This window comes from Dysidea avara, chromosome 4, assembly GCF_963678975.1.
Source record: "Dysidea avara chromosome 4, odDysAvar1.4, whole genome shotgun sequence".
In the NCBI taxonomy this organism is placed as follows: domain Eukaryota; kingdom Metazoa; phylum Porifera; class Demospongiae; order Dictyoceratida; family Dysideidae; genus Dysidea; species Dysidea avara.
The window spans coordinates 45,533,918-45,558,534 of NC_089275.1; the positions used below are offsets into that span (position 1 = coordinate 45,533,918).

Sequence of the window (24,617 nt, forward strand, 5' to 3'; positions counted from 1 at the left end):
TTAATTTAAAAATGAAGTAGGGATCTATGCAATAAAAAGTAGTGAAACAAGAGATGAATGATGCATGCTATTACGGCATAGCTCAATGGGAAGTCACTACTTTGGCACTGAACAAAATAATTGCTATAGCTAATGTGCCAAAGTAGGGACTTTATGTTATAATATTTGACTGACACAAATTGTTAAACAACCAAACAGCTAACAAGGTAACTGAAGGTTTCATCAGGTATCTTCAATTTGAGCTCTGCATTATACATTAAATTTCTTTCTCTTTTATGTTTGTGAACTGTTCTTGCGTATGTATTAAACTCTACTAATAACACTATAGAGCACAAAATTTGCATTAAACTTCAAACGTGGTTCTACAACTGTCCAAAACTCATAGCTGTGTCTGTGTGTCTACAGTTTGGTAACTTGTAGGAAGATGCAATCATCTTTGAGATACTGACAAGTGGGAGTGATCTTGTTCAGGTATGCATGGGAAATAAAGTCTAGACGTCCCCAACCAGTGGAAGCTCTGTCTTTTCCTGTGACTCTACTGGTGACGCCAGTACCAGCTGCTGCACCAAAAACTAGTTTTTCTGAATGATCCTGACAGTCACTGATTTGGTTCAACAATTTAAGCACAAATGCTCCCTTCAGTGGCCATCTTAGCTCATCATCATATGGACCCCTCCTAAGATATAGGAACGCTGACAAATGAGTACCCTCCTCATCACCGTCACCATCAGGATAAACACACAGGCACATCTTGTACCCTTTGTTGTGAGAGTAGAATGGATCACTGTACCACACGATTCCCCTTTCTTTGCTTTCATAGAACTTTGGCATTTTCACAGTCGCTGGACATATCTGAGTCACTGCAACCCTTCTTGCCATAGTTGTTAAATGATTAGACCAATGTGTGGATTCAATAAGCCTATTGGAAGATTCTGTACTATTGATCAAGCGATGAACCATAACCTCAAGGCTAGCAAGTCTAGTTTCTGTTTTGGCTAGCTTAAGTTTAGTCATCAGTAAATGCTCCTCTGTCTTCTCCTCCTCGTGTTTCCTCTTACTTGCACGAGTTATCTTTGCTGTACAACCTACGTTATAATACTCACACTGGATCATATCAAGAGGGCAGTCCTTCCTGTGTGCTTCCATATCTTCACAAGGGACACTCCCCACCTCACACTTGTTGGGACAGGGTAAGGGACACTGATCCTTGTGATGTTCCTTAATAAACCAATGTTCATCTGTAATGTGACAGTACTGACAGTCAACCTTACGTCGTGAGCACTTTTCCTCAATGTGAATAGTCAGATTGTGCCGTTGCAACACTGTCCCACATACATTTGTGCACTTAACTTCTTCAAGTGGGCACTTCTTTCTATGTGCCTCCATGTCTTCACAAAGAATGCTTTCTACCTCACATTTATTGGGACAGGGTATGTGAACCTTTGGACACTCCTCTTTGTGTTCTCCTTCAACAAGCCAATGCTCTCCTGGAATGTGGCAATACTTACACTCAACTATATGACATGGGCACTCATTCTTAACATGCATGGTCAGGTGTTGGCGTTGCAACATCTTCTTACACCCAGTGGAACAGACCACGTCCTCAAATTGACAGCCACCACTGTTTCCAAGGTGATTATTGATGTCATTCAGTTCACCCTGCCACTCACAACCTCTCTCATTTGTTAGTATACATCACGTGAAGACCTTTAACTTTTCGATCAAGTTGTTTGTTGGGAAATGTGACAAACTCTTCATCACGACAAACTCTTCATCACGACAAACTCTTCATCACGACAAACTCTTCATCACGACAAACTCTTCATCACGACAAACTCTTCATCACGACAAACTCTTCATCACGACAAACTCTTCATCACGACAAACTCTTCATCACGACAAACTCTTCATCACGACAAACTGGACAAACGCTTTCAGTAGTGGCAGTGGCTTTCTTGGCATTATCCAGACAAGACTTACAGAAAACATGTCCACAACAAATGGTTAGGTAAAGACAACGACTGGGAAGATGACAAATATTGCAAACATATCGATCTGGAGGAGCGTCGATGAATTTGTAGTCGTATCCACCAGCTTCACTGGGCGTGGTTATCGCCATAGTTCGTTGCGCCTATATAGACACTAGGGTCACCACAGTCACTTGAAACTAGGTTTGTCAGCGCCGACGGTCAGCGCTTCCATATACAGGTAGCTACCTAGGCTTCGAGAAATCTCGCACGCTCCTCAGGTGGTAAAAATCGGAAATCAAGCTTGAAAACTCCGTTTTTCTCTGTAAATTATAAAGATTTTTCGTAAACGATGATATTTACGTCAGCGAAATCAACTGCTGCTGCTGCTGCTGCTGCTGCTGCTGCTGCTGCTGCTGCTGCTGCTGCTGCTGCTGCTGCTGCTGCTGCTGCTGCTGCTGCTGCTGCTGCTGCTGCTGCTGCTGCTGCTGCTGCTGCTGCTGCTGCTGCTGCTGCTGCTGCTGCTGCTGCTGCTGCTGCTGCTGCTGCTGCTGCTGCTGCTGCTGCTGCTGCTGCTGCTGCTGCTGCTGCTGCTGCTGCTGCTGCTGCTGCTGCTACTGGGGAGGCTCTGCAAAGACAAGCATCACGAGAACAATGTTATAGCTACTCTGCTACTGGAGGTCTGTTCAAGCTATATCCTTTGATTGTGAAGACTTTGGGAGTATGAATTCCATTTGCTATAGAAACTTTAAAGAATATTGCTGCAAGAACTACTGCAAGAAATGGACTGCCAACCAAGAGGAATCTGATTCAGCAACTCTCCATAATGGAGATATATATTTATTATTATTTGTACTCAGCAGTCAGCCCTGCTGGTGTGCTCAGGACTCAAAAAAAAGAAGCACATTAATTACACAAAACAATTGCCTAATTACAAGTTGAGTAATGTTGTTGCAAAAGTGATGTAAATAATGAAGAATTAAAGAAGCTGGATGTACCACAGAGAGGTAAAAGACTAGGAGTGTGGTCAAAATTCAAAAGAACTATAGTGCTTTTGCTGTTTAGGAAGAGATCATTTGGGTCCTACATTATACTCATACCAGGGTATGTGGTCTAGGTAGCTGTAAAGAAGTTCACCACATGCAGATTGTTACATAAAGACCACCAGGTGATGAAGCCAAGTTGTTAAACAAAAGATCGTTGGCGATAATCTGTAACTACATGTAATAAACATGCAAGACAAAAAGAATGGAGGATTCTCCCAGGGCAGGGAAGGTAGCACATGCTAACAACAACAAAGAAAAATTATTCAAAATCGAGATACTCTATTGGAGCATTCGGTCAAATACTCTAATAGAACAGTCACTACACATACTTTGACTATTGAGAATCCTCCATAGTTGCTGAGTATGAAAAATAACATCTATAGCACTATCCCATGCATGGGCATACTTTGCCTGATAAGAATATTTTGCAAATGAAAATGTAACTAGCATGAGTGTCACTGATCTCTAATAATTCTGTATACAACTCTTTATCAAGTCTACTTAGAAAGCAGTACAATTTAGGTATTTGTGCATAAAACTCAAAAATTTCAACATATGAAATAACTTCAGGCCCACTGCTTCATATGCTGGTGCCCCCCCACCCCCCCTCCCCCCACCTTGCCAAACCCTGGATCGGCCCCTGTTATTGTAACTACAGGAGGTATTGCCTTGAGAGCAATGCCTATTTATTTGAAGAATGGGAACAAGAAATTAAAAGTAAATGCTCTTTTAGGTGATGCCAGTACTATGATTTGCTGATGTTGCTGTTTGCAAGGTCAAGTATAGCAGATCAATGTAAGTGTCCTGAATGGTCAGGTTGAGATCTTACCTTCTAAATGGTAAAAAGCACAGTCTAAGAGTTACAGATAACATGAAGGCCATTGACTGGAACTTGTATGTTAATATATAAAATATTAATTGCCACACTTTAAGGGAATACAATTTTATGAGTTAGGGCCTTGACCAATTGTAGATGTACTTATAGGTTTGGATTGTGCCAACTTGTATTTTTCTTTTAAAGATGGAAACAATGGCAAGGCTCACACCGTTGGGATGGACTTGCATTGGCCCTACAGAAAGATCGTGATTTTGCTAGAACTTACTTCAGCACTGATGAGACAGAGATAAGGTAAATGCTATGTTATGCAGGCTCTGGGAGATTGACTGCAGTGGTGTTGAGAGGTTTTCAGTGAGGAACGATTAGGACAGAATTGTTCTAAATACAGTTCAAGAGTCAATTACGTTTGTTGATGGAAGATACAGAATTGGGACAACATGAAAAGATACTGCAGTTTTGCCACCAGATAAATATTCAATAGCATTGAACAGACTAAGAGAAACATTTACAAAAGAATTCCAAAGCATATAAAGATATGATAAATAAACAAGGGTACGTCAAACAAGTTGAATGTCCAGGAGTAACATAGTGCTTACATCACTTTGCAGTTGTGAAGCAAGACAGATCAACTACTAAATTTATATTGTGTTTTACACTCTGCTAAGTATCATGGTGTTACAATGTGAACTTTTTAATGTCTTACTTTCATTTAGGAATAGCTAGCTGTGATAAGAGATGTGCTTTGATCAAGACACACGGTAGCTACATGATAAATTAATTTGATTATTGGATTAGCTTTAATGCACTCTTTTTTTCCATTAGCCAAGGGGTTGGGGGTCAACCACATGCAGTAGCTTGTTTAGAACAGCTTTTCCATTCCTAAAAATTTGTTATAAACAAGTTCATTTCTGCTCACCATCTTTCTTTTGGTCTTTTGAAAATCATTAATCCTATCACACACCAATGAAGTTGACTATTCACCATGAATGGATAGCCAGTTTAGCCACATCAATATAATAAACATACACATTTAAACAACAACCATGCTACTGATTTGCTAGAAGTGTGCCAGTAACTGGCATTGCTCTGGTACCTTGAAATGTCACTGGCGATCACATCATTATGTGTATGCACTGTGTATATGTGGGGAGGGGGGTCTTCTGACCTTACAAACTTCACAGTAGTGCATATTGTTTTGTATTATTTTATTGTTTTATCCACTTTACCAGTTAGGGCATCACAGAAGCTAATTGAAGTATATCAGCACTACATAGTTCACCCACATAAATGAATACACTTCATACTTCTATATACACTGTATACTGGCTATTTGTGATACCATTAACTGTTACATGGACACCTGATCACCAATTGATATCCTCTGCATTAGTCCTCAGCCATCTCTGACTGTGTTTGGGTGTAGTTTGTATGAAGGCCATGCATTGATAGTTCAGTGGGATGTGATGTGTATGTGTGTGCTGTGTTGGTTAACCTATAGTAGAGTAATGGGTACACCATTGTGGAGGATTAGTGGATTTGTACATACAGTAGCTATACCAACCGCTTCATGTGCCAAGAGTTTGTTAGCTCTACACTGTATTCTTGTGTGTGCTTTGTGCTCCTTGGAGATGTGCATTTATATATGTACAGTGTGCTGCACACACACACACACACACACACACACACACACACACACACACACACACACACACACACACACACACACACACACACACACACACACACACACACACACACAAGCTCATCTGCATACACACATTCATGACCAGGATGTACTGTAATAGTTTAACTCCTAGCTATATGTGTCATTTTTTCATACATCATGAATCAGCATCAGTGACCTCAGTATACCTTGAAATTTCACTGGCGATCACATCATTATGTGTATGCACTGAGTTTATGTGGGAAGGGGGTCTTCTGACCTTGCAAATTTCACAGTGGTGCATATTGTTTTGTATTGTTTTACTGTTTAATCCACTTTACCAGTTAGGCACTGGAGGGCATCACAGCAGCTAATTGAAGTATACCAGCATTGCACAGTTCACCCACATAACTTCATACTTCTATATACAGTGTATACTGGCTATTTGTGATACCATTAACAGTTACATGGACACCTGATCACCAATTGGTAGTAGAAAAAGTGGTCTGGCCATGCGAGATTACCCATTTAGCTCAACCAATGCTATCACAGAACCATTACAAAAAATTATTAGAAGTTTTAAATACATGTATTCCATTGTAAAGGCTAGTGTATTCTTCACAATGTATCGCTTCATCTTTTGCATACAAAAGTGTTAAGAAAAGTTAATATTTGAAGGGGCCAGTGGCAAAAGGGGACAAATGCCATTAGGTGACCATGTAGTGGACATTAAACAGAATTTTGGGACGTAATTGAATTATTGTAATATTTGTTTTGAATATTTAAATTCTAGTTACAATGTTATTCACATGGCTAAACAAGCCATTATAATTTTTAGAAAACGAAAATCGAAAATGGTATGGCACATGTCCCCTTTTTCCAACGACCCCTTCATTTATAGTGATGAGCAATCATTGTTTATAATGTTTAACTGGTTAGTTCTTAAGTTGTTTATGTACGTTGAAAAGGTAATAACCCATGTTGTTGGTGGTACCATACGTACATAGTCATTATATTTTTGTATCTAACAAAAATGGTTGTCACATTAGCTATAGCTACTGTTGATATGTGTATTTGTGTATGGGACTGTACTAACATATTTTAAATGTTTTACTGCTCTGTTGGAATATAGTCCTAAGTTGATTCAGATGAATTGTTATTATCATATTAAGATACAACAAATCTGTAGCTCTGTAGCTATACAATTTGCTCACAGTATGTGATAAATATTACAAGGTTGCTACTGTAGCAGGCCTTCAGTGCAACATAAGTACTCTAGCTACTTTTCTATTTTACCCTTTTGTAATCGTATTCTATTCAAGTTACACTGCGTACCTTCAATTACTTACTACTATTACATATAATTGTAGCATGAGTAAACATGTATGCAATATGGTTGCAGGCTTTATACAGTTTTATTACTCACTGATTAGAGCATGCACCACAAAGTTGTTCATGGTATGAGGAAGCAATATATCACATACGTAGCATGAGTAAACATGTAATATGATCTCATCTTGTGCAGGCTTCACTGACACAATTTATTAACTAGAGAATGATAAGACTGACTTATATAACATGATAAATCATTTCTCAACACTGTCACTGACATTATTTCAATAGTCACTAGTAGTCTTAATGATTAACAAGTAGTTGCACACTCGTTAAAATACATTTTAAAGTAATTTTAGAAATAAATTGGCAAAGCAGGTCATATGGACTCTCCAGCCTTAGCATAGGACTCTCAAGACCATCTGTGCCACCAGCTCAAAGTGAATGAAGAGCACCTAGCTGGGTCATTGTCCAAGGGTGTCCATGTCTCTACAATCATGTTACAGCTGGGCAATGGAAGGTACCAGAGCATTCCCAGTTATATACTAGTGCATGTCTCTAAACATTAACTCGTAAAAAGCAGCCTGAGCAAATAATTGGCATTGGTTGTTGTTTAATGTGTATTGTATTGGTGTGCTGGCTATATCCATTCATGGTGAATAGTCAACTTCAATGGTGTGCGACAAGATAAACATTTTAGTCACAATTTAAAAAGCAAAAGAAAGATTTCAGAAATGGAAATTTTGCTGTATACAAAGTGATGTGGTTGACTGGCCAGTATTTATTCTAGGGCTATTAGGGGGGTAGCTTCACCACTCAGATCCCCGCCCCCTTAAAATTATGAGTAGTAGCAAGATTAACTCTTGGTAGTAGTACAGTCATTTTTTGGTGTTCCATTCCGGACTCCGGTTAGGCCATACCTATTTGAAAAGTTGTTGCTCGGATCCGACCGACCCAATTTTGTGTAGAAAGTAATTAAGAAAAGAAAAAAAATCTGATCACGTGACACCTAGAAATTATTGTGTTAAATGTTGCTGAAAGATCGAGATACGTAAAATTTTGCTCTCGAAAGGCATAATACCAAATGTATGTAGTCTATCTGTTGGAGTATATAGATCCAGTGTCCCCACCTTGGCTATGACAATCTAGGATATGAAACTTCAGTGCTGTTAATAGCTCAGCGGACCATGTATTCGGCTACTAGCTATTTTATATAGTTATGTATGTGGCTTGTAGAAGATATTTGACATGTCTGTGGACAGTGCAGCCAGTGTAAAAATGTTTTTTTTAAACATGTCTGAAACAGAAACTAACTAGCTAGCTGTTTTTTGTTGTTGTTGTTGTTGTTGTTGTTTTTTAATGCATAATCATTATATCTCTAAAGGCATATGGAGAGTTGATGGATCAAATTCCTGAAAGCGTTCTTGGTTGGCAGTCCGTTTCTTGCGGCAGTACTGCAGCGATATTCTTAAGTTTTTGCAGCGAATGGAATCCATATTCAGGCCAAAAGTCTCAGGATAGAACCAGCAACTACAACATTGTCCTCGTGATGTTTATCTTGAGAACCCCCCCTTCCAGTAGCAACAGCAGCAGCAGCAGCAGCAGCAGCAGCAGCAGCAGCAGCAGCAGCAGCAGCAGCAGCAGCAGCAGCAGCAGCAGCAGCAGCAGCAGCGATGATAACAACTTTATGATTCCGAACTTGCGTCACTGCTACGCAATCACGTGATAAATAATGCGTGCAACCATGCGTGCTGAACAGTTAATCGATAGCTACACTTTACGGTTCAGGTAGATTCTCATGTCTAGCTAATGACAGCGATCATGGTTACAAGCCGAGGTTTAGTTCCTAGTGGATGGACTTGTTTCTGTGCAACGTTCATACTGTGTTGTATATTACTCTTGTTCGGCGTGTCAGTCTGTTTCTACCACTACCATCAGGGTGATCGTTCTGTAGCTGATTACGGGGATGAACTTACCAAGTTCCTAACCAATCAGGGTGTTTCCCGCGTTTCGGTTAATGCTCAAGCTAGATCTCCCAATGAGACCAACCTGAACTGTGTCCAACAAGGCAAAGTTTCGTCATCTAACAGTGTTCATCAAGTCGAAGACACACATAAAGAAACTAAACTAGACAGTAAGCAGGACGCCTATAATACTAATCAAGCCAAATCAACCAAAGAAACTAATAAAAGCGCAAAAGAGGATAATTCTACTCATAAATTAGTAAAGTCTTCCCGCACGGAAAATAAATTGCACACGAAGCAGGACAAATCATCTACAAATCAAACCGAGCCCCCCAAGGAAATTAAAATGGAGGATAATTCTCCAACTGTTAGTGTTAATCAAGTCAAATCTTCCAAGGAAACTATGAAAGAGGATAATCCTCCCACACATCAACCTTCCGTCAAGGAATCTGAATCACCCATTGACCCATTAAGCTCTAGCAGGCAGGACAATTCAGCTACACATCAAACCAAGCCTTCAAAGGAAGAATTGGATTCCAAAGTTAAGCAGGATAATTCTCCTAGTGTTAATCAAGCCAACTCTTCCAAGGAATCTATGAAAAATACTCCCACACATCAAGTCAAACCTACCAAGGAGTCTGAATCATCACCCTATGACCCATTGAGCTCTATCATTGAAATGAACTCTACTCACATTAATGGTAAACTCCTGGAGCCTGTAGATACTAAATGGGATAAAAACATTTACTTTTCTGTTAAAACTACTGCTAAATACTTCAAAGAAAGATTAGCTGCTTTAATGCCAACTTGGATCAAGTCATAAACAAAAAGATGGTAAGTAGCTATAATGTTGTAGCTAACAAAGGCCAGCGATGAAAGTGGGTCAGTGTATTATACTGCTGACCAGGTTGTGATTTGGTTTGGTAGTGTATCATGATGATGACATTGTATGTACTAGAGATTAACTGTGCTATAAGTTGGTTATATTCAAGTGGAAAAACAATATATGTGACTGAATTTGACAAAATAAGGCTTCCATTTTTATGGCTTTGAAACACCATAACTTGATGTAGGAGTATATATGCCATTAGTTTCAAATTTTGATACATTGCTATGGAAGAGTAATCAAGTTACAGAACCAATTTTGAAAAATGGATGTGTCTGGAATTTAAGACTTGTTTTGTCAAATTCAGTCACATACAAGCCGAAACTCCTTCAAAAAGTTGCTACGGAATTTAAAAAAAATATTATTTAATGGATTTTTTTCTGACTGAGTAAATGACTGACTGACTGATGCCTTCATACAAGCGTAACTCAATAATGGCTAAGGCTATGGGCTTGATTTTTTCACTGTTTGATGTCGCTTCAACCCAAGAGATGCCTTTTGGCTTACTGTAGTACGTACAACGCATTCTTCATGGACTTACCAGTGTCCTCCTTTGTGTCCCATTCATCTGTGCTGACAGCAAAAAGTGTTGATTTGGCGGTAGCACATGATGGCTTCCCTTTGTAACAGAAATCATCCATATTTTTTGTAGTAGCTATTTTGATTGCAGAGGTGCTTTTCGAACAGTTCTTGATTCGTACTGCTGTGTAAGGAGTTGAACATAACTGACAACAAAAGCATAATGGATACCTCACTTTTCAGACACGATAATTGATATAGCTGGGGCACAGCACCATTTCTTTCTTTCGGTATATACATGGATTACAGAGGTGCTTTTCGAACAGCTCTTGATTCGTAATGCTGTGAACATAGCTGACAACGAAGCATAATGGATACTTCACTTTTCAGACGATAATTGATATAGCTGGGGCACGCGGCGCCACTTCAGATGCGGTGTGCGTGGGTTCACCAGTCATAATAATTAGTTACAGTAACAAAGAAGTACACAAAAAAATTCAACTAGAATAGGGACCATAGCACATCAATAAAAAGTACTGAAACAAGTTGGGGTAGTCCATGATATTAAGTCACAGTAAAACAATAAGAAGTGTTATATCCCTACTGTGCATTTCCATCATGATATAACACTTCTTATTGTTTTACTGTGATTTAATATCATGGACTACTCCAACTTGTTTCAGTACTTTTTATCGATGTACTATGGTCCCTACTCTAGTTGAAAATTCTAATTTTGTGTACTTGTATTAAATATAGATAGTTAACAATCAATAGGTGCTAAATTGTGATAAGTGCATGGGTGTGGCAGAAAAGGCACAATCCAAATAAATGTCCAGGTATGTCTAGACAGCTTCCTGATAAGGCCATGCATACCTATTTGAAAAATTGTTGCTTGGATTTAGTTTACAATAAAATGGGTCAGTCAATAGGCAGAGACAAAAATAACCAGTTAGTTTTAGAGATTTCTGACAACAAATTGCAGCGAAGCCGACTGCTCTATTAGAGTATCTCAATCATGTGACTGTTATGTATATACTTGGTATGTCAATTGGCTATTTGTTGGCTAGATTGGATTGGCTACTCTAATATAGCGCACAATTTTCTTAGCACTTCTAATACGATGTACATAGAATGTTGTCGAACAATTTAGATTTTCACAACACATGGTAGTGTGTTGTGCAGCCAAGAAAGCCGGCACTCCACACTGTGGGTACCGTATCCCTGGAAATTTTCATAGTACTTACAGCTTTCCACAGTTAGTAAAGCTACCATGAAATTTTATCACGTGAAAATTTATGCCTACAAACTTCAACTCACCTTACTAATAAATTAGTGCGGTTCCTGGTGTATGATACTCCACATATGCTTGCAAACAGTATCACACATTCCCAATATTATAGTGGGTGTAGCTCATGAAAGAAGCTAGCCTAATGCAAGACTAGACTATGCCTCGCACAGAGATTACCAATACTGTGCTACGTGGTTCAGATGCGCTTTAGCATATGTATGACAATTGAAGTAAAATTCAATCCAGATCCTTTATAGCTGTGTGGTTTAGAACAAAAATCTTGGAGGTGGATCCTGACTTTAACAAAGGTGGGGTCAAAATGAACTGACACTACAGGGAAAGCACACCCCAAACTAGGAGGGTCTGAGGGAATGCCCCCCAGGAAGGTTTTGAAAATTAGACCCACTGAGATGGAATCTGAGTCAGCATGAGTTCATCACAATTTTTATTTTACTGTCATATTAGAAGTGACTGCTCTATTAGGGTATTTTGATCTTGATAACTTTATTTTGATGTTTATAGTGTACAATTGTTGATTGGCCAGGGTTTCCAGCTATCCTCCTGCTGAACTATTTTATTCAGCCTGTACAGAAGTTGTGCACAGTTCACACCCATATGGACTCAAATACAATGATAGTAGTTAGACAGGATCTTAGAATGGAGCTCCCTTGAAAGTGCTGACAAACTCGAAAGGTTTATACCAAGAGTTAATAACACTGGACTCCGCTATTATTAACTCTAGTTTATAGGCTTGAGCTAATTATGGTTTGAAAATAGCCTATTATGCTTTTGAGCAGTGCTCAGCCTGTTTTGCTCGGAATTATGCTTTCAAAATTGAGATTATGCTCCAGAGTTGGCTGTTTTATTGAAGTATATCAGCATTTCTTGACTGCTTGTATTAGAGTAAATGACTGCTCTATTAGAGTATCTTGATCTTATTTCTGCGAAGTATGAATTATCAGTAAAAAAATATTAACATTAATATTGCACATTTTCGTGTAGTACTAAGGTGTAGTGTGTTTATGTTTTGTTGTATTTGTGGCATACGCATTGCACACATAATTAAAAATTGTCCTATTATGCTGCCATAATGCTTGATACTTTTGCTATCTATTATGTTCAAAATTATGCCAACGTAATTAGCGCAAGCCTACTTGGTTATACATTTAACAGATTTTGGTCTGTAGATATATAGCTATTCAGACAACAATCAAAAGGAAGTTACTGGTTGTGAGAAATTTGTTGGTTATACACTGTAAACTCATATACGCAGAGCTAGCTGTGTACTTTTATATATTTAATTGTGGGTTTTAATTAGCATTTAGTATTGCCATTGCGAGTAAAACATTTATATGATAGAGACTGGTGGTAGCTAAAAGTCACAAATGGAAAGATAAAACTTCACTGGATGAGATTTTCATGACATATACAGCACAATTGACGTGTGTACTAAAAAATTGGAGAGGTCAAGAGCCCTCCTTGACCCCCTAAATCTGACACTGGAATCAAACAACAGTGATCCATGGAATTCAAAATGTAAAAATCCTGGGCTAGGAGGTATCTGTGAAATTTAAAACGGCAAAATCTGTGACAAAGCTAGTACATAACTGAAAAACACATACCGCGAAATTTCTGGGTATACAGTATATTTATAGGAAGAAAATGTGATTTTCACATGCACATACATAGCTCCATGTCCCCTTCTTGAATTACAATCATTTTTGTACTGCAAACACTCTCCATCTTTAGCACCCCACATACCAAAATTGAGTACAATTGCCTGTGAAGTTCTGCTTAATTTCTTCTTTGTAAAGAGCTTGAGGGTCTTAGGTTATTCTTTTCAGACACTTTACAAAAATTACAATGCAAATGCGTTGTTTGATTTTCTGAACTTTAGTGCACATTAAGAATGTATGTATCGCGACAAAATCATGTAGCATAAAAGGTGCTGCAACTTATTACATTTAATCAAGATACTCTAATAGAACAGTCACTGTAAAATTAAAATCCTAATAATAGACAAATAGTACAATCATGCATACTTAACTTGGAAGGAATATAAACACTATGCAACTAAATATTATAGCCATAGCCTTGAGCAAACAAGTACAAAATTATAGAGCAATTATCAGTATTAGCTAGCTAATTAGTTATTGCATAGCTAGATCTTTGACTGTGGTACTGGATCAGTAGTGGTATTTTCTCTATTTGTAGAGCTCTATAATCCAGGGACAATTCAGGGTTTGGAAAGGGGGAGTGCACCAAGTAAGTTGGAGTAGGGCGAAACTAGAGTTATTTTACATTCAGGACTGAAAATTTTGTTGTAGAGTGGTTTTATGCACAAAATTCCTAAATCATACTGCTTTCTAAGTGTACTACATTGATCAAGATTTGTATAGGATAAGTGACAGTCATGAGTACTTCAGCTAAGGGGTTGTGGGGGGATGCAACCCCCAAAGCTACTTCATACTATATACGTACAAATTTTCAAGGGATGTAATTTTCACAGATTTCACAATTGCTTGGCTATCCACAAAATCCTTGAAAATTTCCATTGAATAAATTTTTTTAACTATTGGAAGAATTTATTTTGTAACAATCTATTTGAAGCATTTAGGGTCATACTGAAAGCACCTTTGCGCTTGACCAATACTGCCAAGGGGCCAGAATGGTATTGTGAAGCTGGTTTTTGGCTGATTTTTTTGGCAAGAAAACCCAAAACTCCATGATCCCTAATATATATTATACAGTACTATCGTATACTGTAATAAAAAATCATTCCTGGATACAGAGCTTTAAAAAGGTTCTGTTTAAAGAAATTTAGTATGCATGCATACTAAAGTTTCAATGCTTCACAACACCTGTCATTAATACACTGACCAGGCCAGCAAAAATAGACGCATGTGGGTACAAAATACACCCCACCACACAATATCTCATATCTCAGTACTGGGATAGAATATTGTCATTCGGTAACTAGCATTTTAAAGCCAACTAAATGTTTAATAATTGCCGAAAGTTTTGTGGCCAAGCATTAATGGAATACAAAGTTATGATACATCAAACTTTGAAAAAGTAGACAACTTTTATTAGCCCACATGTCCTATTTTTGCAGGCCCAGTCACACATGCAACATACCATATGGGGGAAACTTCGGAAAATAGCAAGCTAAATTGTAGTTTTGGTGAAATAAACTTTGGCAAATTCAAGCTCAGTCTTTAGCTATAAAGATGCTAATCTCAGGTGCTACGAGTAATTGGTGGCTTAAACTTTGGTGAATTTGTAACAAATTGCCTAATTTGCCAAAGTTTCCCCCCACCAAAATTTCCCTCAGGGCCGCCCACAGGGGGGAAACTGGGGAATTTTGTCCCAGGCATCAGCCTGAAAGGGGCCCCAGGAGGCCCCCATGAATGGCCCCTTGAATACTTGTTTTAAAAATCGATATACTCTAATAGAGCAATCAGATCTATAGACTCTAATAGAGCAGTCACAGTATTCTTCAGAGGAGCAGTGTAGCAAGCTTATAAATAAGGAGATATGGTTGGTGAGGGGTAGCTATTGTCATTGTCAGCATGTAACGACCTTTTTTTTTTGTCTTCAATGGATGAAGTTGTGATTCAGAATGGAAACCTCCTTACCTCTGGGGCCCCACTTTAACTCTTTGCCCTGGGCCCCTTAATTTCTCTGGACGGCCCTGATTTCCCTCTATATTGTATAGTCAGTCTATGATGATTCACTAAGCCACAAAAATGTCTCAAAACCTACAATAATGAAAACACAACAACAATAAAGCCTTTAATCAATGAAATACTATCATAGCAAGTTAAAATATTTGCAGCTGCTTAATAGCTTTATTCTTAATTGAACTAATCACCTGCAGCTGAACTCATATTTCTGTTTCCTTATATAGCCATGTTTCACTACTATATATTTTTATTCTTTGATCCCTAATCTTAAAACTTCTTGTTGTAACATATTTATGACTAATGAACCCACACATACTGAATCAAAAGAAAGCCATAAAAATAAATTTTGCATCTGAATGTGTGACCTAACAATCAATTACTGAAAAGTGCAGTGGCCATTATGCTTCGTATTCAACGATGTTCCACCTGATACACAGTGATACAAATGAAGAACAGTATGATAAGTGTCTCTGCAATCACTACAGAAAATACGGGCAATAAGAGTAATAGTTACAACCACAGCCACAGCACTGCACTGCACAAGGAAGCCGTATCACACTAATCAACACCTTGTGTTGTCAGTGAAATGTTGTCAGTGAAAAATAATTGGGACACAAAGGAGGACAAAGGAAAGTTTGTGATGTATGTATTGTACATACAGTTACTGTGGTTGACAAAAAGGCATGTTTCAGAATTAAGTAACATCGAACAGTGAAAAAATCAAGCCCGTAGTGGTATGCATTGTCGAGTAATGTTTGTCTGAAGGAATCAGTTGGTTAGTTTCTGAAGGAAACTTTTAAAATTCCGATAGAAACATTTGGGGTTATTCAGGAGGCATTTTTGGGCTTGGTTATACCAAGAGTAAATAATATTATCTACTCTTGGTTATACTTATACCCATCACTACTGCCAAAGCCATTTTGAAGGATATCTCAGGCTGTTTTTCAGGTGATTTTGAAGGGCAGGAAAACCCAAAACACCTTGATCCCTACAGTACTACCGTACTGTTATGATAATTAATGTAATTATAAAACAACAAAAGATGTATTGTTATTTGGCTGGTAGTATTGAGTACTAAATAACATATTACTTTAAAAAGTAACGACCCCAACACCGAATACAATATGACATATCCTCCTCTGTTACACTTTAGCTCACAGTTGTCAGTGAAAAGTCTGATATTGGGACTGCAATGGCTACAGTAATGAAAGAAGCAGGTTTGTCTACGTACAGTAGAGCTATTTTGTGTATACAATGCATGTGAAAATATCCTTGGATGTGTGTTATGATATGTATGGGAGTACTGTGGTTTTCCAGAGAGACTATATCTTTATGATAGTGATATTGATTTGTATAAATGCGTCAGGGACATGTGTTAAGTATGTATAAAATTTATTTATGATAATAAAAGTATAGCGGAAAATTTTGGCGAGTATGCATGGATTTGCCAAAATTTTACTCACCATTTTTCTAAACACTGAAAGTGTAGTAGACACAGTTCATCAGTGAGTGAATGTTGTTACAGCAGTGAGTGGTCACTGGTTAGTCTTCTGCAAGTATCCCATTGAATACAGTATGGTTTTAGACTAATAGCTCAGGCAGATGGGCGAGTCAGCTCGAGCGCTTCAGCTCAGTGCCCATGTACATGCCTTGCCTGGATTGCCACACATAGTCCAGTCTTGATTACTGACTTAGCGAGCTAGTGCATGCATAAGAGCGAGTCGATTCGAATGAGAGGCATTGAACTGTAATACTTCGTCCGTAGCCATCGCAAAGCTTCGTCGCCAATGCTGTCTGAGATTTAATTAAATTGCGTGGGCAAAGTAATGTCATGCTTTCGCCAAAATATTATTCGTCAATTTCTGCCAACGATCAATTCGCCAAAATTTTCTCCCACCAAAATTTTCCACTATACGGTATTATCATCATGAACATCAGGGGTAATATCAACACAAGGCTTGTAATGTACAGATACACATAACACACTCCTTGCTTCTATTTTGCCAATCCACAAGAACATATCAAGGAGAACTGCAGATAACACATCGATCAGTGCAAGCAAAGTTGCAATCCAATTAAATCTACAACTCATTCAAATATTCTGGAATATTCCCTATTTTTTTTTCAATATATGCCTATATTATTCCCCAGTATAATGGACACAAGCCTACATTCAGCCTTTCTGCATTCATATATAGTAAATTTTTATTTCTGATTAGCTAGTAACATGGCCAGCTTTGTCAATAGTCACTGTAGAGAAAAATTTGGCCATGTTAATCAATTTTTTTGTCGTGTATATATCTAGTTGATTATTTAGTAGTGCCAGGATGCCGTTTCATGTCACTGTTCCTCAATATACACTTGAGATAGAACTCCTGAATCAGTTGTTAGGTAGGGTGTACACAATCAGCCTATAAGTGATTACATTTATAGGAGGCCTCGCACACGGAGATCTTTACTCATACCATAATGTTACACATTGTTGATTGTAATCCTTACCATAGCTTATAAAATTCTTATTTTTTGCTATGTATATACACTTGTTTATTAAAAATACAGGGTTCAATTTATTATTAACTGATTGTGTTGGTACATATACACGGTGAGTCATTTTGTTGTGTGACATATATATATATAGTATGTGATGTCCTACTTCCTACAGTGAAGGTATTTGCTGTAAAACTGGATCAGAGTTTGCTGCCTACTATGAAGCAGTAGATAAGTAACAAGATGAAAGGAAAAGGTGCGTATTTGTATATGTTATGCATCTTCCTATTTGCAGTCTGTAATCTTGATTTCTTACCTTTTGTAGTTTTGAATGGTTTTGTCACTTTGATGATGATATGTATGTAAATGTGCCAGAATTAAACAATCTTCTCCAACAACATGACCCAAGAAAACCATATTACATTGGATCATGCGATAAACCAAAATTTGTTGTGAGTAAACACACTTAGTGTTTGTCTGTAGTTTACTGTATACAATTGTCAGATGTGAACAGATTAAAAGTCTTCCATACTCATTAAATTAAGCTACGTACTTTGATAATTCGTAGCTACATTTGTAGAAAAGCTTTTATATAGCTTAAATTTGGTCTGAAGGAAGCTACAAATAGATGGAGGAAATTTCATACCACATCTTCTTTTATCTGCATGGCCAAGGCAAAGTTCATAGCTATACTGAGATTTTGGATTCACAGCATTGTTGATCTGCTCTGCAGCAGTAGTTGAAATAAGCTAAGGGTGGTTGGGTGATTAATAAGACAGTTATTATACAGTAACTTAAAAAATACATGTTATGCATAGTTGGGACTAGAATCATCATATTTGTCATAATCACTGCTTGTTAGGTTTTCCCTGTATCTCCTTTCTTAAGTTGAAAACAGTAAACATTGTCAAACACCAACAACTTAATTATGCGTATTATCTGCTGTGATACAAGTTTAGGAAGCTTCTAGAGATCAATACAACAAAATGAAGGTCATCACCTGAAGTAAAAATTTAATTCATAATAGCAGCAATAAACCAGCATGGCTGAAGTAGGGATTACATTTTCACTTCAAGTCATGTATGTGACCCTTGTTAAAGCACTTATGATTCCTACTAACAGCTTGTAAAATTCATCATTTTCCTTACGCTAGTTTGCTAACTGTTTTTGTAGTACGCATGTAATTCATCAATGGTGAACTCCTATATATACACACCACATTAATTAAGGAAAAATTGTGCCAGACATAGTAGGCTATAATTATACAACAAACATACAGCCTTATTCATTGCCTTACTCTATTCAATCTAATCGTTCCGGGTAGTATTCAACTGTTGTGTCTATTATGCATGAAGAACAATACTTGATGAAAGCCTGTAGACTTAAATATTATTGAGTTACACATGTCTGAATGCATCAGCCAGGCTGGTAGTCAGACAGTCCAATAAGTATAAACAATTTCATATCAGAAATGTTTGGGCTTGATTATATCTAACCAAAACTGCTGTGAGGCTGGTATCTCATTAATACCATTTTGTGAAAAATGTGAAGATAACTACTATCCACACAAAAATAGTCAAGCTGTGAAAAAAGTGCAGGCTTCAATAACTTGAGTGAAAAAGTTGTGAAATTGAAGGTGGCAGCAAACAATGACTGCAATGAGGTTAATTCTAATAATACATGTGGCCACTTTTAAAGTGTATTACCATTAACATCATTACAGCCATCTCTGCCTTTACTTTTTCACACAGGCTATTGAAGACCACACAACTTGGCTGCTGTTGTGTGGATTTCATTTTCTTGTACTCTATATGGCTGCAAAGCAAGCCATACGTAGGTTGAGTTTTGGATTTTTACCCATAGAAGTAAGGTGAGGTGAACAGCCATGATAGCAGTGACTCAGTGGTTAAGGAGTTGGGTGTTCAGTATGGAGGTCCCTGATTCAAACTCTGGTAAGATGTTTTGACATTAATTTTTCAAATCCCACTGTGACTGCTCTATTAGAGTATCTTGGCCCAGCGATTTAATTTTTGCTTTGTAATTCTGTAGCTGTTACTTATTTTGTTTTTCTAACCAACAAAAGGCACTGCTACAATGGCTAGCCTATGTACACACCAAATTTCCATTACCGTTTTACCCTGTAGCCATGCCAAACTTTTCTTGTAGGAATAAACATTCATAACACCATGTATGCTTATCTGATTTATAGCAAACTTAATACAGTAGATCCTCGATTGTTAAATCTCAATTATCCGAACAATCAATTATTCAAACAGTATATAAGTGACTGCTCTATTAGATTATTTCATCATTAGGTGAACATTCTATAAGAATAAGTGTATGTTCTATTAGAGTTAGGGATGCGTCGATTTTGCAGGCAAAATTTTTGGCATAATGGGTTGGTAAAAGCAATGAACAAAATACTGGCATAATAGGTGCAATTGTTGTGAAGTGGACATAAAAATTGCACAAAAGATCGAGATACTCTAATAGAACAGTCAGACGTGCTAAAATACCAACAGTGCATAGCTAACTGTTACAGGAACAACAAGTGGCAATCGAGATACCCTAATAAAACAGTCACACATGTTAAGCAATATTAGCTAGCTTCTTGCTTTACATGTTAGAAGTAAGTGCTGATCGAGATACTCTAATAGAACAGTCACTTTAAGGCGAAACTGTAGCTTTGCACTTGGATATATTCAATTAACAAAGATCAGTGCTGAGCAAAATTTATAATTCTTGAGCAAAATATGGAGCATAATAGGTGAAAAATAAAGAATTGCTGGAAAGAAAAATAGGTGGGGAAAAAAGCAAAATAGACTGGTCCCTAATTAGAGTAATTGAATGGAACTCCTTAAATAAATGGGCTTCATTTATCCAAACAAATTCACCCTATATGCTCTTTTTTGCACCAGATTTGAATGCAATTGAGTTACACATTTGTGTTTATGGCAATTTTTGCAAAGTGTGCGAAAAGAAATCTAAACCACTGTAGTCCCCTTAAGGCAGGTTCCACAATCCAAACAATCAATTTCCCCAGCTTGTTATGATTCAAATGTGAAATATTTTGTTTTGGTTTTTCAGTTTATATTTAGATATTAATGGTGTTGTAGGGTGGCCTAGCAAAGGTTTGAAGCCACTGTGAAGTATAAGAAGTGAAGTCAAATTTGCTGTTTTCAGTGGTGTAGGGCTTTAAGTGACACATGGAAGTTACAGATGAAAAATAATTAACAACCACATTCTTTCCCATCATATTAGTAAAAAAATTTGGCCCTGTTATGGCTGTAAAAGCACTGGAAGTAGCAAGAATGCATATGATATAGTTTCTTTCGATGCTCATCACTACACAGTGAGAAGTCTCAGATCTTTTCAGACTAACAGCAGACAGGCTACACATCCAGCCTTATCACATTACTATTAGGAAGAGTTAGTTTTTCTTGTCGTGCATGGCTGGTAGGGCAGCTTGAATTTGAAATTTTGTGTTTTGTTTCCGGAATTGTTAAAGAAAGCAGCACTCTACTGGGAATCCAAGCCAATCATTTGCTCATTGCTGTGTGCACTTTTACTACAACACCTCTAGATAAGATCTAGCTAAGTGGCAAGTCCATCCAGTGCTTTGTGTAGAGCACAAAAATTTTTAAAGTAAATTTCGTGTTTGTGAGGTACTAAAAGTGATGTTTCTGTAAAGACAACAATCATGCCTCCAGTCTCATGTTAGATCAAGCAATGGGATACTATGATGAATATCCCACAATGGTAAGGTTGAGCTGCTGGTATACTGCATCATATCGAAATCGCAGAAACTTGGACCATCATTAATATTTATCATCATTCTAAACACAAGTACGCAACCAGTGTGGCATCAGAAGTGCTGGAAAGGACTGAGAGAATCTCATACACATACTGAAACAAGAAAAGTTTGATGCTCGTCACTCAGATGGTGAGAAGACTCAGATCCCTTCTGGACTAACAGTATAGACATACCTAGACTATACATCCAACTTTATCACATCACTATGAGGAACAGATGGTTTTTCTCGTCTAGGCTGGTAGGACTGTTTGAATTCAAAATTTTGTGTTTCATTATGTGATTATTAAAGAAGCAGCACTGTGCTGGGAATCCAGCTAATCATTCACTTAATGCATACTTTTAACTCTAGGTAAGGTCTGGGTAGTAGCAAGTTTCATCTGGTCCTTTGTGTGGAACGTGAATTTTAAAAATAAGTTTTGCATCTCATGACATACTGAAAGCAATGTTTCTCTGTGAAGACAACAATTGTGCCTCTGGTTTCATGGTGACAATGGGATACTATGATGAACATCCCATGCACAGTGGTAGGGAGATCGATTTGTAGAAGTTGATTTTTTGGATCGGAGACCCTTAAAAAGAAAGTAAAAATTGAAACTTTCAACACCCATGGCTAGTGTGAATTTAATCAAATTTGCTGCATGGCCTACCCTATTTCCGGGCAGCTAAAATGCAAGAATAGCGTGGTTTGTAAAAGCGGCCATGGAGCTACGTAGACATGAAAATTTCATTTTCTTTCTTCCTGTCAATATGCACATGGTGTGATGCTCCACCACATGACACACTACCATATGTCTTGATACAGTCCTACCATACTGTATGATAAACAAACACTTGCAATTGCATCTCATGTTTCCTTCAGTGTACTATGGTGAATACAAAGATTTCTCTTACAACAGCAAACATGGTATTTTTAATTTGCTTCTTCTTTGATAGCTATAATAAAATATTTACAGATTTGTTCATTAATGTTATACAGATATATCTGTATTCAGTGGCTTCGTTGTTTTGTTTTTAAAATTTATGTACTTGCTATGGTTTTCACATAATCACATAATCATTTTATACATAGCATCCAGTACAAAATGATACATTGGAGAAACTGAAAAAAGAAAATATTGTAAGTGAATGGATATCATTGATATTGGTATTCTCTTCTATATCCAGACTGTAGCAAGTAACAGTTATCAAGTAGCTTCTGGTGCTGCGTATTGCATTAGTCATCCACTAATGATGGAACTTAAGCATTTACTAAAGTATGTACAGCTAGTGTGTGTTGGCTGGGTCTGAAAGAAAAATGTATATGTATATATGTATGTAAAACAAACTGATACCTATATATTATATAAACAGCAAATTTATTTCCTTCATCCTCCAATATACGTTATGTGCACTGAGAAATGTGGCCTGTTAATGGTTTTGTACTGGACAATATGTATCTACTTACGTTCTGCAATCAATTAACTAGAAACACCGGCAAAGCTGTTAAAGGTATAAGCATGTAAAGTAGACAAAATGCCAAATATTCTCACAAGCATAAATATTTAGCAATAGTGAACTCAACATAAGAGATCACTAAAACACACACTACACACACACAAACACCTACACACACAAGCACACACGTACACATGCACACACTATACGCACACATACACGTGCACGCATACTCATGCACACGCACACACTACACCCACACACACTTACATACACACACGCACACACACATACACACTTACATACACACACTTGCATACAAACACACACACAAATGCAATACGTGCTATGCAGCACATACATATACCTCCAGTTGCTCTCAGAATGCTCATATAATTCAGGATTGAAGTAGGTCCTCACTTAGCAAATCCCAAAATTTAGGACACAATAGAAAAAAACGAGGCACAATTTTGGTCTCGACTCCATACATTCTTTACCTCTGAAAGAAGTGTCTCTTATAGAGAGGTTCCACTGTATACTTTTGAGCATGCAGTGCCCAAACGTATGCCACCATCTCTGGCCATCATGGCCAATAATATCAGTTTAATGCTGTATTAGACCATATTTCAGCCTCAAATAGTCTTTTGTTCTTTTAGCTGATTACCATTCTAGAGTATTTCATAATCTTAAAGTAATTGTGTGATTGTTCCATTGAATATTTAACCGAATTATGCAAATTGCTGATTTCCTGGCTTTAAATACTGGAAGAATACTAAAATTTCCTGATATCAGGAAATATGCAGTACAGGGCAGAATTTCCTTGATAATTTCCTGAAAAACCAGGAAAGTCTATAGGAAATTCTTTCCTGTACTGCATAATTCCTGATCCAGGAAATTTTAATATTCTTCCAGTGAATTAAACTTTCTTCAAAATTCCAGCATAGTACCCCATTCCACACATACTTATATATCACTCCCAAAATTATGGTGATATAATCACACTTTCAAACCTTCTGATTTACATAGTGGAGGAAAAGCATTCTACAGAATGTGTGCAATGTGCACTAAGATAGATGATCATATGATTGGATTCAGTATAGGTAAAACCTTGACTTGTATGCGCTTATACATGTGTATTATAATTGTCACAGTCAGCATACTAGGATATAGTCGTGAACTGTCTCGCAATATCAAGACCCAACAAAGTAAACATCTTGATTCAGTTACTCTGAAGGATATGTTAAAATATGTAAGCTAAATTTGTTGTTTAAATTCTTAACTGCCAGTTTTCTTAAAGTTTGTGTTGCTCCAAACGGTACCACAAAACAAAAATATTTAGAACCGTATGCAGAGTCAATAAACATGTCTCTATCAGAAGATCCAACAAGGTATGTACTGTAATATTTTCATGCAAAAAATTTTTGTGATAACATTTCTGTGTAAAAACAATTTTGTGTGATTTCTGTGAATGACTGCTCTATTAGAGTAGTTTGAGCTTATGTAAAATTTTCGTGTAAGAAATTTTCATACACGTTTTGCATACAAAAATTATTTAAACAAATAATGGTATGTCAGCATGTATCATGTGTAGTAACTATGTTGCTGTACTTCTGTAGGTTTTTGACTTATCATTGTCTACTGTACCCAACTGTATCATGGTGTCATACGTAACTTAATTCAATATTTTAATTTG

The 24,617-nt window shown here is 37.3% G+C and overlaps 3 protein-coding genes across 3 annotated transcripts; 2 read left to right on the plus strand and 1 right to left on the minus strand.

Moving 5' to 3' along the window:
* Nucleotides 1-399: 399 nt before the first annotated feature.
* LOC136253902 (TNF receptor-associated factor 4-like) lies at nucleotides 400-2,119 on the minus strand. Its single transcript, XM_066046560.1, has 2 exons — nucleotides 1,888-2,119; nucleotides 400-1,487 (listed from the first exon to the last, which is right to left on the minus strand). Exons 1-2 carry the CDS (start codon nucleotides 2,117-2,119, stop codon nucleotides 400-402), a joined length of 1,320 nt encoding a protein of 439 aa, XP_065902632.1.
* A 6,520-nt stretch (nucleotides 2,120-8,639) lies between these two features.
* LOC136254313 (uncharacterized G-patch domain protein DDB_G0278987-like) lies at nucleotides 8,640-17,791 on the plus strand. Its single transcript, XM_066046988.1, has 3 exons — nucleotides 8,640-9,644; nucleotides 16,343-16,406; nucleotides 17,749-17,791. Exon 1 carries the CDS (start codon nucleotides 8,656-8,658, stop codon nucleotides 9,631-9,633), a length of 978 nt encoding a protein of 325 aa, XP_065903060.1. The 5' UTR covers nucleotides 8,640-8,655; the 3' UTR covers nucleotides 9,634-9,644; nucleotides 16,343-16,406; nucleotides 17,749-17,791.
* Nucleotides 17,782-24,617, plus strand: LOC136254314 (uncharacterized). The gene is made up of 8 exons (XM_066046989.1): nucleotides 17,782-17,932; nucleotides 18,002-18,128; nucleotides 22,560-22,607; nucleotides 22,655-22,743; nucleotides 23,951-24,024; nucleotides 24,076-24,173; nucleotides 24,222-24,312; nucleotides 24,541-24,617. Exons 2-7 carry the CDS (start codon nucleotides 18,033-18,035, stop codon nucleotides 24,261-24,263), a joined length of 447 nt encoding a protein of 148 aa, XP_065903061.1. The 5' UTR covers nucleotides 17,782-17,932; nucleotides 18,002-18,032; the 3' UTR covers nucleotides 24,264-24,312; nucleotides 24,541-24,617.

What these genes read in the sequence shown, in the direction of transcription:
- LOC136253902 (XM_066046560.1), bottom strand. Translation starts at nt 2,119, where the DNA reads ATGGCGATAACCACGCCCAGTGAAGCTGGTGGATACGACTACAAATTC. An exon ending in AGAGTTTGTCGTGATGAAGA is followed by an intron (nt 1,488 to 1,887) that starts GTTTGTCGTGAT and finishes GCCACATTCCAG; the next exon opens with GAGAGCATTGGCTTGTTGAA.
- LOC136254313 (XM_066046988.1), top strand. Translation starts at nt 8,656, where the DNA reads ATGACAGCGATCATGGTTACAAGCCGAGGTTTAGTTCCTAGTGGATGG.
- LOC136254314 (XM_066046989.1), top strand. Translation starts at nt 18,033, where the DNA reads ATGTATGTAAATGTGCCAGAATTAAACAATCTTCTCCAACAACATGAC. An exon ending in GCGATAAACCAAAATTTGTT is followed by an intron (nt 18,129 to 22,559) that starts GTGAGTAAACAC and finishes TTTTATACATAG; the next exon opens with CATCCAGTACAAAATGATAC. An exon ending in AACTGAAAAAAGAAAATATT is followed by an intron (nt 22,608 to 22,654) that starts GTAAGTGAATGG and finishes TTCTATATCCAG; the next exon opens with ACTGTAGCAAGTAACAGTTA.